General features: G+C 41.2%; 1 protein-coding gene across 1 annotated transcript; it reads left to right on the forward strand.

Annotated features, from left to right (window-relative positions):
* Positions 1 to 7986: 7986 nt before the first annotated feature.
* Positions 7987 to 18738, forward strand: CNOT11 (CCR4-NOT transcription complex subunit 11). Its single transcript, XM_009085714.4, has 7 exons — positions 7987 to 8443; positions 9678 to 9842; positions 12955 to 13107; positions 13654 to 13856; positions 14657 to 14859; positions 16052 to 16148; positions 18384 to 18738. Exons 1-7 carry the CDS (start codon positions 8035 to 8037, stop codon positions 18579 to 18581), a joined length of 1428 nt encoding a protein of 475 aa, XP_009083962.2. The 5' UTR covers positions 7987 to 8034; the 3' UTR covers positions 18582 to 18738.
* Positions 18739 to 19168: the final 430 nt, after the last annotated feature.

Genomic DNA, 19168 nt, shown 5'->3' on the forward strand with positions numbered 1-19168 from the left:
TGTCAGACACAAGTGCCAACAAGTAGGAGCCACAGGAGACTTCCCCCAGGGTAGGTGGACAGAAAGCAGAATTTGTATTATACACCCCCTTTGGTTTTCCACTGCCCATTAGTTTTTGCTTCAACTGCTTGTGCATGGAAGCCCCTTCTTCCCGAGACATGCCAGAATTTCCATTGCAGGGGTACTGCAATTACAGTCCCAGAAATTGCTGTTCTGAGGACTGTCACTAGAGGCAGTCCTCATCCTGGAGAATTTAAGTTTAAAATATGAAAAAGCAGCACAGTCTAGGGAAAAGGGATGCAACACAGCACTGGAAGATTAGAAAAGCAGCGAGTATCTTGCCTGCAGGTATGACTGGGGCTCTGACCAGGAGTTAAACCTCAGCTTGGTGTCAAACTTGATCTTGCTGCTCCAGGGGATGGGACTCATCTCCTAACTTAGAGGTCAAAAATGAGATGTCTGAGGTCGTCATTCTACAATCCCTCCACCATCAGCCAAGAGAATTAGTTTCTTCTGGAGACTGTTCATGGAACTTATCTTAAATAAAAGGTAACAGTAATTTCTTCTGTTTTCAACTATATGCATAAAAGATTTCTTCTCTGACTGGTTTACTATCCATGCCCCACTCTATTGCTTTTAGCAGAGTTACTTACTAATATCACCACCTATGCAAGGTATATGAAGATGGTTTTCTTGCTCATTTCTTTTCCTAGTTAGAATAGTCTCTGGTATGAACAGAAATAGAGCTAAACTTCCATTTTAACAACAAAACATGTATATGCCTGTCTTAGGTACCTTATTTGATAAAGTTTTAAATTTTTAAGTAACCTCTCAAAATTTTGTATCATAATTCCAGTCTAAGGGGCAGTCTGGGAATCACTAATAATTCAAAAAGCATCTCAGACTTCAAAATCACTTACATAATCTCAGAGAATTTTATCCTGATCTTACTTGCATCATCTTCTTGAAAAAACCACAGGATTGAAAAAACATCTGAACAAAATGATAATGAAAGCAGCTGATTTTTTTTTAACCTCGATAGCAAAACCCCTGCCAAATTATATGTAATTGCAATGAGGTCTGAGTCATGACTTGTCATATGATCCTCTTATTTGATGTGGCTAGAAAATCAAAATATATACATTGGGAAGGCAAGCAAACTGAAGACCTAACAAAAGCATAGGCCTTCCTTGTTTCCCTGGTCCTTTGCTTTTCTCTCTTTCTTTATGTATTACCTTATGTTCAACGAACCCACAGAGCAGCAGCTGTATTTCCTAAAATTGTGACAGTGTCATGCTCATTTATGGTGCTGTGCAGATGATTGATGGGCAAAGAATATGAATGATGCTGTGAAAAGACAGAAGGGAAAGGTGTAATGACGTAAACGTGACCTGTATTCATTTTTGATAAACACACTCTGAAAAAAATATGTCACAGTACTGGAAAATGAAGGCATTTACATATAACACTAGGAAAACATATTTCCAGTAGAGCCTAGCAATGCTGCTGTTAGTTTTATGTCCAAGTAGCCACACACACAGGGTGGTCAGGACAGTGTATGGCTGCTTCACATCTTGCTTGCTGACTTCTCAGAAACCTTTCCTGGAAACAAAACTCTTCATATGATTTAACTACTGAGTTATTCATCAAAAGGCAGCTGCTATCTTATGCTGATGTGTATGTTTGCTGATGGCATTTTTTCTCTTTGTGTTTGTTAGTTCACCAAGTGAGCGTGAGAACTGTCTAGAGGGCATCTTTGGGCAGTTCACTCCAGAGCTAACTCATTGCATTCTCTGGCAGCACTCACTGGACGTGGATCATTAGTATCTTCATTGTGATCAGAACAGATATGCAAAGCTGTGTCTTGATACTGAAATTTTGTGGTTTTCCCTTTTATTTTCTTGTACCAAGTATTATGGTATGAGAAAATAAAATTATTAGTAGTGTTACATGGTTTTCTGGGGTCCCAGGATGAGGGAAGAGACGAGACAGTTGACTCCATGCATCAGAAGGCTTGATTTATTATGATATGATATATAAGATATAAAAACTATACTTAAAGAATAAAGCTAGAGATTTCACTACCAAGGCTATCCTAAGAATAGAAAAGAATGTGTAAACGAAAAGTCTTCTCAGCCCGAGACACTGGACAGGTGTCCTGTGATAGGCCCCTAACTGGAAACAGTCCGACGGGGCCAATCACAGACCTTCCCGTCGCATTCCACAGCAGCAGATAAGAATTGTTTACAGTTTGTTCCTGAGGCCTCTCAGCTCTCAGGAGAGGAAAATTCCTAAGCAAAGGATTTTTCATAAACTATGTCGGTGACATAGTAGTATTATAACTTTTTTAAAAACACTGAAAATCATATATTTCCAGTGTGGATGATTGCCAAAAAGATTGCAGAAGAGGGGGGGGAAGAGAGTCAGGAAATAGAGAATGTGACTTTTTTTAGTAGAGACATATTGTGTTGCATTTGCCTTGTCTTTGAATCACATTAAATATACACACTGTTAAAAGGCTATTGAAATGTTCAAATGTCAGTGTTTCAAATGAAAATCAATAGCATGCTATTAGGCTCATTATATTGCTGTTATGCATCATTAAAACACATTTAAAAGCTTTTAGCATAAACCAGGAGATGGGATGGATAACAAGACACTTTGAGAATGTGCAACATACTTAAAAGGAAATGAAGAGGCAAAAGAGAAACTTTGTAGGCACTGGGATAGAAATCCCTTGAAAGAGCTCACTTTCACTTGAAAGCTTTACTTTCACTGGGTGTTAGAAACATACATGAACATGAGAAAATTAATGACATGGAACTCAGGATAGAGGCAAATGTGTGAAGCTGTGCCACTGAAAGTATACTACCAAAGAAAAGAGATTCCTTTCTAAATTTTTAAATTTTCTTTCTAAAGGGAAAAACTGGGAAGAAGTGACTCTACCAATGGCTGGGAATTTAAGAGGGCAAGAGGGGCAACAGATTTCTAGTCCCTCACACATGCATTTTTATGCTTTTACACCTGATTGCTATAGTGCACATTTGCCTTGTTCCTGGAGGAGGACTACCACACAGACCACCCACCATCCTGAATGTCACACTCCATTACATCCATCAGATCCTGCTTTTTCTCCCTTCCTCTTGTGGTAAATCTTTAATGCCTGTAAACAAAGCAAAATAACTTCAGCCAAAGGAGATAAACACTCCCGTCTACTCCTAATAGCCATAGTCTGGGCTGGAGTTTAAATCCCTGTAGGGAGAAAGAAAACCTGAATCTCCCACTTCCTCGACAAGAGATTTCTAATCAGTTCAGAATTATTGAATATTCTTTCAGCAGGTGGATTTCAAATTTGTAGCTAAAACAAAAGCACTTCCTCCTGCAATTTTATCTGCATAAGTAAAGATTCTACTGAAATTGATTTTGGATGAAAACAGAACCATAAGGCATAAATCAAGTCATGGAGTCAGGGAATGGAAATAGTTCCATTTGTATTAGATATGCAATTGCATAGCTCAAATTAAAAATGCTGAGTGCTCAAATTAAAGTTCACAGTGAAGACTTCCTGAGCAATGCACAGACTGAATGTTTCTACACAGAACATATGCTTAGATATTTTTAAATTACAAATGGATTTCAAAAAATTCCTGTCAGAAAAAAAGAGCAAGAAAAAAGGACAAATGAAAATATTATTTTGCTTTTGGTTTTTGGAGGAAAAAGTGTTCCTAAGCAATCAAGAAAGGGTTCCCTTGTCAGAAGACGAGCCTATCCAAAGACACATATGCAAATAGCTATACTGTATGCTGCTTTAATGTGCCAATATGTCCCTGTTGGTGTTTCACCATAAATCAAACTGAGCCAAAGCTCTGTCTCTTCTGGGAACATCTAACACTCAAAGAATCAAGAGAGTGGACTAACATTAATTTACAGGTGTGATCATGTGTGGCTTAAATGCAGAGACATCACTAAAACTCACAGTAGTTAAAGAATTCAGCAATGACCATGTTTATTTCTAACCCACACAGTATTCAGCACTTATGAAGCCATTCATGCAATGATATTTTTGGTGTTTCTTAAGTGCTTTTCAAGCTGTATCCAAGATACCTTGGCAGCTTAGAGAGCTGACTAACAAGTGAAGATGTGTTCTCATACAGTTAATCAGGAAGACTTTTAGGCATTGTTAGCACGCCAATATTGCTGATTACTCCAGGAATAACAAAATCTGTTTCTGTATTCGTGGTCCTGTCTTGTATTTTGAATTGAAAAGATGAACTAGGAAGAAAACATTTAACTGTTGCTAGAAAGATACACATGAAGAGATGTATACAAAATGCCTCTTCTCCTTCCTTTCTCTGATATGCTGCTATTTAAAATACACTGTAGACAGGATGGGTCACTTTAACTACTATGGAAAGGAATGTGTGTACAAGGGAGAATTCTCATGAGAATAAACAGAACAATCTGGAAGCGCTTTAATTCACCCTTTGACTTTAAGGTGTGATTGAATTCCTTCCTACTGTGTCCTTCCTAAATGAACTGTGGGGATAAAAGGTAGGCTGTTGGAAGTTGTTTCCTGAGTATTCAGCCTCTTTGCTAGAAGAAACGAAAATACTGGCTAGATAGTTCTTTAATACTTTTATTGCTCCTTCCAAATGTTGTCTTTTCCCATCTATCCTTCATTAGGATTCTTTTTATAGTACCTGCAATGTAGTCTGTGTTTCTTATGCGTCATCTAATATACAACAGTAAACAATACAAAATACAATAGTAAATAATATCATAAATTCTAAGAAGGAAAGAGAACTCCTACAGTTAAATTGCATAGCCTTGCCCTTAGCTCAGGAAATCAAATCTGATTCTGTTCTCCTTTGGTTGTGAATCTAATTTTCCAGTAACAATTACAATTCATCAAAAGCTGATGTTCTTTTAAATACTACACCAATTGCATTCTAACAGCCAAATAATTTTTAAAAGCTTATTTGTATTTGCAAAGGGTAACCTGCCAAACTAGATTGCCTGTGTCACTTTTAGTCTGGGATCTCTGTGTCCGGGCTAATATGTATTAGCATGTTTGAGCCAACAGGCCAGGTTACGCAAAGGGGCTGAGAATCAGAAATTTAAATACAGCCCAAATCTCTTCATCTCTCTTTAAGAACTCAAAGCATGATTTTTACTGAGGTTCTTCCTTAAAGTCAAACATGAAAAATAACAGGTGTATTATATGCTTGTATTGACCATTTAACAGCTATTCAATAGGCCATCTATAAGAAACAGAATATGCTCAGCTTACTCCCACAGGTGTAGTTCTGCAAAGGGAGAAAACTGAAGTTTTCATTTTATACCATGAGATTGTGCTACACTGAGGCATCTCCTGCAGAACTGACTCCCCCGGCCCACCAAGGGAGCTAAGGGCCCCAGCCTTCCTCCCTGAATGTAATGCAATCCATTTCAGATCCGGCCAAGAACTCCTTTTATTTGAGCCTGCACTATTACCACACACTCTTGCTTCTTCATTACACAAGTTTTGAGCCCAAGAATGTCTAACACACTCATGTGTACACAAAATCCATTGCCCTGTGCAGTCACTGAAACACTATTTTGCTTACTGCACTTTCTGTCCCAAACGCATTTTACCCTCTTTTTTTTTTTTTTTTAAGATTAAGATTTCTCCTACTCTGAAATGGTAATCTGTTTTAAAATCCTTGTGACTTCAAAATTCCCTTTGTCAACTGATGCTTGGGCCCATCCCACTTCCTATTAAGTATTCCATGTTCTAAACTGTTAGCTTTCCTGTTCTGACGAAACCTTTTAATTTGCATTGAATGCTTTCATATGGCTGCATTAGTGAGCACATATAAGTAATACATTTTTCTTGCTATCTCAGTCATCAGGGAAACTTTTTACTTCTCTAAAGTCCATTTCTGCAGTTCTGCATCCATTATTCCAGTAAGCACAATATCAAAGAGTGAATTATGATCCTGAAATCTATAGGAAAAGAAAAAGCAGCTTTCTCTTTCTAAACATGTTTCTTCTTTTAGCTCTGCTGTCTTCAGCAGAGTTTGTTACTAGGAGCAAACTGTACAAAAAAAGACCACCTGGACAAAAGCATTAAAGGTTTGTTTGGGTGCTAATCCAGCCAGCAAGCCATCCCTCAATATAAGGCACAACTTTAGATGCAATAATTTCTAACCATAATCTTCATGCCAAAAATGAACAAGTGCAACTTTTGTCAGCACACCAGAAACAGAAAACCTGCTGGTTGGTCTGAGGCCTGTGCCCTCCCAAGTTTTCCATCTAGCCCTACCACACACACACATAGTTTACTTCCTCAGCTATTTGCCATGCTTTCACCTTCTTCCTAAATCTTACAATTAAAGTCCTTGTTGCAGTTGTTAGTAAATTCTAAAATGGCCTGAACTTCCAAATAATGCTTTATTTCCTTGAATACTCTGGCCAGCTCAGGGAGCTCACTGGTATCCTCTTCCACCCGCTTTATTCTTCTGGCAGTGTATGTTGCAAGCAGACTTCTCACTGTGATCCAGTCTGCTGGTAACTTCTCTACCAACAAAGCTTTCAGATCTTGCCTCACCTGGCTGTGGACCTTGTTTTCCTCAAAGACCCATCCTTTTTTAACAGCTCTGTATGTACATGAATCCTTTACGCCTCTGGGATCTGGGTTTCTTTGCCATCAGAAATGTGAAATAGGGAACATATCCATTACTTGGTCTATATGCAGACCACAAGCCTTCAATTTATACTACTTTAGAAACTGAATCCATCTCTTACACATGTATTGCTCTCTGGAAATTCAAGATCCTTAGGCCTGGGTGACTTGGGAGGAGTACTACTACTAGAAGGATCAGTGCCTGCTCTCAAGACTTCCTAAGCTCTTCTCCTCTCAGCACATTTGACAGAAAGCCCTTCCTCCAGGCCACGACCTCAGTCTTTCTTCTGGTTAAGCCAGTGGTTTGCTGTCCCATGAGATGCACTACCACAGGATGAGCCAATGAAGCAGATCATCACACTTCACAGGGATGTGCTTCAATCCCTGACTCCCAGACACACGTTACTGCAGCTTACCACCCTCCTGCTCTGCTCAGAGCCCCACCAGCAAAGTGGATATTCTCAACTGCACTAGACCATGGAAGATATGGATGAACATCAGCCCTTCAGAATCACCGAATCAATTAGATTGGAAAGGATTTCTGAGATCATCAAGTCCAACCTGTGACTGCACACGACCTTGTCAACTACACTGGGGCACCAAAGGCCATTTCCAGTCTTTCCTTAAACACTACCAGGGACAGTGACTCTCCCACATCCCTGGGCAGTCCATTCCAATGTCCAATCATCCTTTTTGTGCAGAAATCCCTAATGTCCAACCTAAACTTCCTTTCGTGCATCCTAGGACTGTGCCCTTTTGTCCTGTCGCTGGTTACCTGGGAGAATAGTCTGACCCCCATCCGGATACAACCTCCTTTTAGGTGGTCCTATAGAGTGTTAAGATTTCCACTGAGCCTCCTTTACTGCAGGTCCAGTAACCCCAGCAGCCCCAGCAGCTCCTCACAGAACTTGTGCTCCAGATCCTTCAGTGGGCCCAAACTACTCCGCCGTTAAACGGCACGGCCACGAGGTGTTCCTCGGCCAAGAGAAAACCCCCGGCGCACAGCCGGGCAGGGCGCGGGAGGCGGCGCGGGAGGCAGCGCGGGGCCCAGGCGCAGGCCGGGAGCAGCCCCGACCCGGGAGGCGCAGGCCACCCCGCGCCGCAGCCGCCATCGCGCTGCTCCCGCCCGGCACGGGGACGGCGCAGCCGGCACCGCGCGCCCCCTGCCGGCCCCCGCGGGAGCGCGCGCAGCCGCTGCCAGGACCAAGGGCCCGCCCCCGTCGGGCGGCCCGGACCAATCCCGGCCCGCCCGACCGCGCGCGCACCGCCCCGCAGCCCGGGCCGGAACGCCCCCGACGCCTTTCGCGGCAGCGCCGTAAAGCGCTGCCGGCGGGGAGCGCCGGGGCCGGAGCGGCGGCGGTCGCGGTCGGATGCCCGGGGGCGGGGGCAGCCCGGCGCCCGGCACGCAGGGGGCAGCGGAGGCGGGCGAGGCGGCGGCGGCGGGCGGCAGGATGAGCCTGTCGCCGAAGGAGCTGTCGAGCCTGCTGAGCATCGTGTCGGAGGAGGCGGGCGGCAGCACCTTCGAGGGGCTCTCCAGCGCCTTCCACCACTACTTCGGGAAGGCCGAGCACTTCCGGCTGGGCTCCGTGCTCGTCCTGCTGCTGCAGCAGCCCGACCTGCTACCCAGCCCCGCGCAGCGCCTCACCGCGCTCTACCTCCTCTGGGAGATGTACCGCACCGAGCCCCTGGCCGCCAACCCCTTCGCCGCCGTCTTCGCCCACCTCCTCAACCCCGCGCCCGAGCGCGGCGGCGACGAGGCGGAGCGCACCCCGCTCTCAGGTGTGTCCCGGCGCGGCGGGGAGCGGGGCAGGCGGGGCGGCGCTGGAGCCCTCCTGGAGAAGGCGGTGGGAATCCGGCACTGCCGGCGTCTCTGGGCTTGGGGTCAGCCAGGCCGCTTGCGGGGACCTCGTAGCTCTCTACAACTGCCTGAGGCGGCTGGGGCTCTTTAGCCTGGAGAGGAGGAGGCTCGGCTACTTTTCGCTCTCTACAGCCGCCTGGAAGGAGGCTGTAGCCAGGTGGGGGTCGGCCTCTTCTCCCAAGCAACCAGCGACAGGAAAAGAGGACATAGTGTAAAGCTGAGCCACGGGAGGTTTAGGTTGGATTAGGGAGTTCTTCACAGAAAGGGTGATTAGACATTGGAAGGGGCTGTCCAGGGAGGTGGTGCTGTCACCGTCCTTGGAGGTGTTTAAGGAAAGACTGGACGTGGCACTCAGTACTCTGGTGTAGTTGACATGGTGGTGCCCAGTCATAGGTCAGACTGGATGATCTCAGAGGTCTTTTCCAGCCTGATTGATTGTGTGATAACACTGAATTTTCTGGGGGAAAGCCATCACAAAAAGCTAGAGGTGATAGGAGGCTTCTGACAGCCTTAAAGCTGTGAAACAAAACTGTTAGAGAGAAATACATTAAACACTTTTCCCCTCTTCAGTAAATATGACACTACCAGTGTCAAATAAATCAGTTTCTAGAAAAAATAACCTGTTGGAGAGACTACAAGAGAGGATCACCAAATTGTTTAGAGGGCCGGAGTGCTGGAACAGACTACCCAGAGAAGGTGTCGATGCTCCATCCCTGCAAATGTTCAAGGCCAGGCTGGATGGAGCTTGGAGCAACCTGGCCTAGGGACGGGTGTCCCTACCTCTGGCAGGGGGTGGGAACTAGATGGTCTTTAAGGTCCTTTCCAACCCAGGCCATTCTCTGATGCTGTGAATTGCAATGTCAGGTCATACTGAATGGCTCACTTTTTGTCTGGATTGGAAATTGTGTGAATGAACTAGCATGAGTGACTTAGCATCAGCTGTGGCATGTTGTGATGTGTCATACTGATCACAGAGTGCTGTATTTTGCATTAAAACAGTTCTGTATGTGTCACACAGACTCTCCAGCTGCACCTACCTTGCTGTAAATAACAGATCAGTTTGTCTTAGTTTTGCTTATTATACATGAAGAGTATGGAAGCTGGTAATGCTCCCACATTAAAAATCATGGATTATTTTTCATTGTGTCTCCACAGGCTTCTTACCTCCCATAACTCCTCCAGAAAAATTCTTTCTTTCACAACTGATGTTGGCCCCTCCTAGAGAGCTGTTCAAGAAGACTCCTCGGCAGATTGCTGCGATGGATGTGGGGAACATGGCCCAGTCAGTGGACATCAGTGGGCTGCAGCTGGCATTAGCAGGTAAGGAAGGTTTGTGGCTGTGGTGCTCTTAGGGATGGAAGCTCTCATTGGAATGTGGCTGTGGGCTACCTGAGAACACCTGTCTGTCCTCAATATGGAACAGTTTGAACTATGCTTTAAGGTCTTCAAGCCTGTGTTTAAGCACTCAGAGAAACTTCAGGCAGAGATTACATCCTAGCTTTTTTATCCTCTTTAACAAGTAGTTTTTAAGCATATATGCAGTTGCCTTAAATACAAGAATATTTTGTAAGTATAGGATGATTTTAATCTAAAGCTATGAGGAATGGTTTTTTTAGGGATGGATTTTTTTGGGGGGGATGGTTTTGGTAGGGTGTTTTTTTTGTTGTTGTTTGTTTGCTTTGTTTCAGTTATTGGTGGGGTTTTTTTGGTTTTTTTTTTTGTATTTTCATCCTTTTTCACCCTTTGCAGTATTTCTTTTATGAGAGAACCAGCATAACTGTAATGCTACTATTACATGCAGTGCTTCAGCTCTACCTGGAAAATTGAGTACTACAATTATATCTTTGGTTTATTACAAAGTCAGGCCTTGCAGTCTTAGCTCAACAGTTGGAAAGAGATCCAGTTTTACTGGATTGAAAAGAAAAGCAGTGTGATGCTTATCCTTTGACCAGAGAATGGGAGGAGGGGCATGACTGTTCATGTCACATCTGGAGTGAAGATAAAATATGTATTGTTGGGAACAAGGAACCAGTTTAAAAACAAAAAAAAAATAATTTTTCCCTCAGTAAGTTGCAGTAAATCTTGCTTGAAAACTGATCATCCTATTTGTGCCTCTGTACAATGCGATTCATTGCTCTGAGGTTGGGCACCGTTTAGATTTTCTGTGTCCTGCAGTTGTATCTTGGTATTGTCATTTTTTTTCTGTGGACTCTGACATTGACTGGTAAAGCTGTGATACACTTGTGTTCCTTGTTCACAGTCTACAAATGTCTTAGGGGGTCCTCCTTAGCTGCTGTTTCCAGACTGGGATAATTTGAAAATGCAAATTGAACACCCTATGCCATTGTGGGTGAGACTTTTCTGGTCCTTCTTATGTTCATCCTGTCTGTGTTCTGTAGAATACCTTAGCAAATTAAAATTTTGCTTGGATAACTTGTCGGTTTTAGTGCAAGGCATATGTGATGCCTTAAGAAGCCTCAAGGTGCTTTTATTTGTTTTCCACTTGGTACTGTGTTTGCCTTCTGAATAGTTTGTTCCCATTAAAAATGAAATAATTGAATCACAGAATGGGTTGGCTTGGAAAAGACCATAAAAATCTACTTCCTCCTTCACCTACTGTGGGCATGGACACCTTCCAATAGACCAGGTTGCTCAAAGCTCCATCCAGCCTGGACTTGGACATTTCCATGGATGGGGATCCACAGCTTCTCTGGGCAGCCTCAAAACTGTGGTTGGGTGAATGTGTGCTCTAGGCCACATATTTTATTTTAAAATAGAAGATAATGATGGCTGAAAGTAGAATGCAAAGTCATTAATGGTGCTTGTATAAAATTTATATCATTGTTTACATAATCTAGTAAAAGTGCACAGTTGCTTACAAGCAGTTGTAGAAGTTATGTAACAAAACCAGCTGCATCTGAAAAAGCTCTGTGCTGTCTTTCTCAGACTTCTTGCTGTAGGTCCCCAGAGTTACTGTCTGCTTTCTAATAATTTTCTTAGAAAATAAATATTTTACTTATTTTAAAATCATAATGCTTCTTCTTTTTGTTGTGTTTTGGAAAGTGTATGATTTTTTCACTTGTCTTCAGTGTATTTGTCCTAATGATTCAATATGCAGGATGAAGCTGGTGCAGCATGATGACACTAAGATGCAATGTTTCAGGTGTTTTGTTTACACCCTTTCCCCAGGATGTACAGAATGGCACAGCTATAACACTTGGTAGCTTTTCAGAAGTATGGTCCTCTATATGAGTTCAGAGCTGTTCAGAGCAGGATGATTTTTACTTGCTTTAGCACATACCTGCAGACTCAAGTGAAATAATTTAGAAAGCATTCAGTTTTTTCTGTCAGTTTATCTCCATGTTTATAGAGATATCTATAAATAGAGATATCTATTTCTATCACTTTATATCTATGTTTAGTTTCATCTGGAACTTTTTCAAGGGATTTCTTGTGTGGTACCAGCAATTTTGGACTTCAGATTGCTTAAGGCATAATCTGCTGCTTAGTGCTCTCTGTTAACAGGGTGGAGAGAGGAATGTTAAGTGGTATTCTGTTGTGGGGATTTTTCTGCTTTTTGTCCTTTGGAGTTTGCTTTGCCAAAGCAATGGAAAACAGGATCTTTCAAAATAGTACAGAGAACACGGAAGATCAGCCATTAAGTCTCCAGATACAGAAGAGCAATAGGTTATTGACAGAAGGGCACATAAAAAAGTGATAATGCAAGCAGTGAGGCCCATATTTTCCTTTTTGGCCAATTTGTTCAAGTCTTCAGTTGTATATACACTAACCTTAATGTTATTTTTCTGCAACTTGTTTATGCTCTGTAATTTGGCCTCTAATGGGACGATTTTAGCTCCTTTCAGGTTTGCTTTAATGATGATGTCTGTAGAATCACATAACCATTAAAATTTCGTTGTTTGCCACTGAAGCACTGATTCTGGCTTGACAGCAAATGTACAAGGAGCTCAGGCAACCCCACAGAAATGTGTTGGGTAAATTTGAATTGCTGACTTCAGGTCTAGTATGACCATTATTGTCTGTAAATGGATCCGTGTAGATCTTTCACTTTCCTTCTCTGAGAAGTGATTACAAAACCAGATACAGCACATGAATTCTTTGAGGAGTAGCATGGGAACCTACTAATGTGCTGCTTTTAGATGTAGATTACATCAGTTACGTGCCTGTTCTAAGGCCAAGACTACATTTCAGATTAACATCTATTTCTTCTTTATCCTTGCTGCATACCCTCTGTCCTTGCCTGTCAGCTGGCACTCAGACTGCTGACTGCCCAACTGTACTAAGTTTCATGTTGATATTATCTGTTGAGTTTTTTTTAAGCCAGTTCTTTTCTAAATCTGCTTGTTTCTCACTACTTTTAGTATTCCAGGCATCTCTGTTACAATTTTATGGTTTAATATTCCTCTTTCAGAACGTCAGTCTGAGTTGCCAACACAGAGCAAGGCCAGCTTCCCCAGCATTCTCAGCGATCCTGACCCAGATTCTTCCAACTCCGGTTTTGACAGCTCTGTTGCTTCCCAGATCACAGAAGCATTAGTGAGTGGACTAAAGCCTCCTATAGAAAGTAGGTGCATTTTCACATCTTTGTTTCTGTAACTCACTACATACTGTGTTATACTTCAGATAAAATGTAATGGAATTCAGAAATATTTTCAATACATGAAATGGAAATTAAGGTGAATGGAAGTGTGAAACTGCATCAGGTTGTTTCTAGATCAGAGTCTAGTGTTCACATTTGCAGACTTCTAGAAATCTGGAGTCTGTCTTCAAGCCCTTCCCCATGTCACCTGTTGAACAAGACACTAGTCCCTGCACTGAGATCTGCATTGGCTGGTAGCGCCTCCCAAGGAAGCTCTTACTGTAGAAGGGAAAAAGACCACAGGATCAGTAACAGACTGATCTGAATCAAGAGGAGAAACAAGCAGATGTAATGGTATCACTAAAAATCAGAAATAAATGTTTTTCTGGGAGGCAAATAGGATTGTAATGCTGTTCTCAGTGTTATCATAGCTTAAAGAAATAGGCACTTTTGGGGTGTCTTCTGTTTTTTACTGATACAGAACTGAATACTCAAAGCTTAAGCAAACATCTCCTATTGTTGCCTTTGTAGGTCACTTTCGGCCAGAGTTTATCCGACCACCACCTCCGCTCCATATATGTGAGGATGAATTGGCATGGCTAAATCCAATTGAACCAGATCATACAATTCAGTGGGATAAGTCAATGTGTGTTAAGAACAGCACTGGAGTTGAGATAAAAAGAATAATGGCAAAAGCTTTTAAAAGTCCTTTGACTTCCCCACAGCAAACACAGGTAAGGATGATGCACTTTCCATCTAAAATTATTCTCTAAGAAGCTGTTAACTGCTGTGTTTTTAAAAAGTTTGAACACTTTAATTGATCTGTGTTTGCATCCAGGAGACTTTTAAATTGTAAAAATCCAAAAATTTTGACTTGGGTTTGTCTGATTAAGGAAGATAATGTTCATACCATTGACTTGATGTAGTTACAGGAGTGGCACCGACATTTTTCTGTGTGGAAAAATCTTTGTATAACTAAGTTGCTCATGCTCCTATGACAGTTTTTTGATAAACAGTTACTTCAGAAATATCAACAAATTTTTTTCCCCCTCCATTTGATAGTATTACCCCTGATTTCAGTGGGCTTTTGTCATAATCATTATGCTGGCACTATAGAAGAAGCTTTATTTGCACTACTCTTTCTGCCAAGTGAACTTGAAATTGAGATTTCCTTCTACTGGACAGGAAACTAAAGGAGGCTGAAACTTTCTTTTTTTTATATTTCCTCCATAAAAAAAAATTCATCATGAAATTTTTAAACTCCCTTCTTTGCCATCTACTGATGAAAGACTCCTAAATGCATTAGTTTTATGGACACAGTTGCCTGTGTCCACTTTTGTGGCCATTAGTTTTATGGACACATAAAAATTTTAAAGTAACCCTCCAGTGCTTTTCAATAGAGAAGCCTAAATCTAAAGGGCTATCAATCTCCTGGATCTTCGATGTGTTATGACAGCTTTTCAGTTTTTTCAAGCAGTAGCATGAATAGTTGAGGAAAAATCAACTGAGGATTTTTTTTTATTCTTTTTCACAGCTCCTTGGAGAACTGGAAAAGGACCCCAAGCTTGTTTACCATATCGGTCTCACTCCTGCCAAATTGCCAGACCTGGTTGAAAACAATCCTTTAGTAGCTATAGAAATGTTGCTGAAACTAATGCAGTCTAGTCAAATAACAGAGTATTTTTCGGTCTTGGTCAACATGGACATGTCCTTACATTCAATGGAAGTTGTAAATCGGTGAGTACGATCTCAAATCTAGTAAGGTTTCACTGAGTGTGTAAAATGAGCAGTTTTGTTTTATCAGGATATCTGGAAATGTTTATTTTGATCCTTCTTGTGTGAGAGATAGAAAACTACGGTGGGACAAAGGGCATTTATTGTGAGAATCCTCCGCAAACAGTTAATGCCACATGGCTAATCTGCTTAATTGCAACTTGTATTCTTGATGCAGCTTAAGTGAACAAAAGGTGCTGTTGTTAGACAGCTGCTCTGCTGTACAGTCATGTTCTGGTTTCATTGAGAATAATTTCTGCAGATAGGTACAACCCATTTTCTTAACAGAATGCTAGCCCTTTAAATGGGAATACTTTTCAGACAGCTAATTCCCACAAATTTACGGAAATATATCTCTCCCACTTATTTTCTTCCATTTCTTGGCAGTTACTGAATGTGAACTACCAAATAAGCCTCAATCAGCAGTCCCTTTGAGGTAGAATTGAATAGCACCTTAAATATCTTCTGATTAAAGAAACAGTTCCAAAATAAATGCCTCCCTGCTGGTGTAGACTGATGGCAGTTACTGCCCTGAAGTGGGGCTAATGATTGCAACATGGAGAAAGAGTGGTGAGAGTAGAGCTTTTACCTGTGTCCAGGAGAGCTACACCACCAGTCAGGCATGCTGGTTCTCCCACAGCATAGCTACCACAGAAACAACTTTCATCAAACTGCAAAGTGACTGTTGGTGCAAACAGGGGGAGACACTGATTGTTAAGGGAAATAAGACAAAAATTGAAACTGCACTTGAAACTAAAACCTTCACCTTTTTCCCTATTGTCCCCCTTTCACTATTTGAGATAGGATTGAGTTACTTTGCTTAGATTCTATTGTAACCTTGTTACAGTTCTCCATTTAGTGCATGTTACCTTAAGAGAGTTGTATTGCTCTTTCGGTTAACAAACAGTGGCAACTCAAATGTCAGACGTACTGGAAACCAAGCTGACTTAGTTTCTGTACTGTCAGAGTTTAAAAAAGTTTTACTCTTAATTTAGAAATTTAAATTACTAGAAATACATCTGGAAGCTGTAAAAATCAGTTCTGTATTACAGAACTGGGAATAAACTCATATAACAGGTCTAACTGATATTTGTTTTGCTATGGAAACACTCAATTTATGGCTTCATAAATCAGTGAATATCTTTTATTTGAACAGGCTTACTACTGCAGTTGATCTCCCACCTGAATTTATTCATCTTTATATCTCCAATTGTATCTCCACCTGTGAACAGATTAAAGACAAATATATGCAGGTGAGTGCTTCAATAAATTGATTAGGAAAACATATCCCATGTATTGCTCTGTGAAATATGTGCTATGATTTTAGTAAGGCTGATAGCATTAAGTTACTCTGTTTTACTGCTTTTTTATTTCAAAGGCATTTTATTTTTTTTTCTTAACACTCTGCTTCCCAAGTCTGTCCTACTTGAATGCTAGTAGTAAGGAAGTTGTAGGCACTCTAAGGATCCCTGACTAGGGAGGGTCAGGGGAAACCTGAGGATATTTATGCCCTTCTACAATTCAGAGTTGTCTACATGCTGTGTGAGGTACTTCCTTTTCCTAACCTGATCTGTTTGCTTCACCAGGTGTCCAGTAGAACTTTTCTTGAGTATGTCATTGGTAAAAAACATTTCTGTATTCAGTTTCTTCAAGGCTTTTTGAATCCCAAGTCCTGCCTTAGCTTTTTCCTCTTTATACTGAAGGACTGCAATGTCCTGAGTCTCTTGCAGCAAGACAACTGTTCCTTTCCCATTAAGCTTTTTTTGGTGTCCTCTAGTACCTTCTCCAGCTCTATTGTGTCCTTCAGCAACAGAAACGAAAGCTGTGTGCAGTGCACTGAATAGGGTTGCAGTGTAGTTTTAGATAGCAGCAATTCCCCCATCTTGTTCTCAATGCCATTCTGATCATGACTGACCATGTGTTATCTTTTGGTGCTGCTGATGCTTCTCTGCTTTGTGGTTATGCCAGACACACAGGGGTGACTTGATCTGCTGAGTAGCTCTGCCTATTGCATTTGGTAGTGGAGTAGGAAAATAGCAGCAGAGAGAGGCTGCATATCCTGGGCTGCAGCTCAGAATATGCCCAGAATGGGACACTGTGCTCAGAGGGGCTGCTGAGAGCACATAGCAGCTGTACTTCAGGCACACAGGGGACAAAAAAGTGCTCTGAGGGTCAAGGAACATACACTGATTACTAAGCAGCATGCAGAGCTTTAGATCCAACATTTTTTTAAGTGTATGGGGCCTCACAGCAGCTGAGACACAATATGTTTTGTTTACAAAGCATGGTACAAAATTACTATTGGAAATGATCCTCAAAGACTGGGAGTCAGCCAGTAATCTTGCATTTGTTCTTTTGCTGAGTTTCATGCTCCTGGATTATTAAAATTACTCATGTAACTAATTTGTGTTGCAGAGAAAGCATGTGATGCCTTTTGATCACAATGAAGGAAATAAGTTGTTCAGTCTCTGAATTCTCTCATTATAAGTAGCAAATTTTGCAGTAGTAAGATTAGTTCCTGGAAAAACAGCTGATATCTGATTTTCAGTTTCAAATAATCTGAAATGCTTTGGACACTTAATCTGTCACATGCTTCAGTTCTGTCTGATAAACATCAATTCACATACATAATTGCTTTTAGAGGAAGAGTTGAACCCAAACCTTTCTCACAATATGAAGTGTGAGAGCAGTTTAATGACAAAGACTTGGTTTTGTCCTTGGGGAAGAATATGCTCTGTGTTAAACAGATAGTTGGTGACTGGACCTATGTATGGCAGATTTTAAGTGCCAGTTCCTAAGCTTTCCTTTCCAATTCCCATTGTGCTCTTCAAGGTGTTGCCTAAGTAGCTCTTAAGAAAGAGGAACACTTTTAAGATCCTGTCTTTTCTCTGGATCAGGCAGGAAATGAGCTGTGAGTTCTTGGATTAGGTGTCCCTGGAATTTTTTTCCTTCTAATATAGAGCAAAAGGGTTACCTGCTGATTCGGTAACAGAGCGCAGTCCATAAAAGAAGTTTGGAATCAGTTTGGTTGATGTCACTTCATATCTGGAGCTCCTTGATGATGTGGTCATAAGATACTTTAAAATGTGAAAACTTGTTCAATTTTCTTTATGGTGCTATTGTAGAAAATAAGACTAAGCAAAACTCAAATGTTGACATCATCTTCAGCTATTATCTGTTCTTTGCCTTTATTCAGAGATTACATAATAAGTACGGTGGATAGGTAGATCTGGTGCTTCATTTGTGCATGGGATTAATCCTGAGAAAGCTCTTGCATCCAGAAGTACAAGAACTATAAAGCAGTCAATTTTTAAATGTAGTAGTAGTGTGGGATATGGAAGAGAAGGGGCAGCATGTACAAAGCTTAGGAACATGATAACTGCTGAAGCTAAACCACCTCACTTGTACTGTTGAGGGCCAACAATTGTTTAACTGACTTGGTTGCAAACATTTAATTGGATTATTAAACCATTTCTCTTACGTTTCAGAACCGCCTGGTCCGTCTTGTTTGTGTCTTTCTTCAGTCTTTAATCAGAAACAAAATTATTAATGTACAGGACTTGTTTATAGAAGTGCAAGCATTCTGCATTGAGTTCAGTCGGATACGAGAAGCAGCTGGTCTTTTCAGATTGCTGAAGACACTGGACACTGGGGAAAATCCATCAGAAACAAAAACATCAAAATAAAGTGACTGTCAGTGGCAAAAAAAAACCTCTTGCTAGTGTTCTATACCAATTAATTGTACATTTTAAACTTAAATCCCTGGATTAATTATGTATTATGTTAATTACATTATAAATAGCATTTTATGCATTTGAACAATAAATAAGGCTTTTTCTGATACACGTTTGATTTTGTGAAATGTGTTAGGCCTTACACTATTTTTCACTATGGTTAAAATTTGTATGTTATATACATATCCTGAAATTCAGGCTCTAGTTCCAGAGATAATATAAATGATACTTAGCATTCACAGCAACGTTAAGCATTAATCTGGCACTCACTGTCTTTGGGTCCAAATTTGTTTGTATATAAATAAAGTCAACTTGTATCAAGGTAAGTAAGTTCCTTGTTTTGCCTTTTGTTCACTGTGTAAGGCCTTCAAGGATCTGGTTAGAACACCTAACAATGTATTCCAGTGACTAAGGGAAAGTCTGTATTGATATCTAGAAACAGCTAAAGGCTTATCTTCACAAGGCAGAAATGAAGTTGGGTGCTGTAGGCTCACAGCAATATTCTCTCCTATCAAGACCACTGAGTATTTTCAGAATCA

This window comes from Serinus canaria, chromosome 1 (genome assembly GCF_022539315.1).
Source record: "Serinus canaria isolate serCan28SL12 chromosome 1, serCan2020, whole genome shotgun sequence".
Classification (NCBI taxonomy): Eukaryota; Metazoa; Chordata; class Aves; order Passeriformes; family Fringillidae; genus Serinus; species Serinus canaria.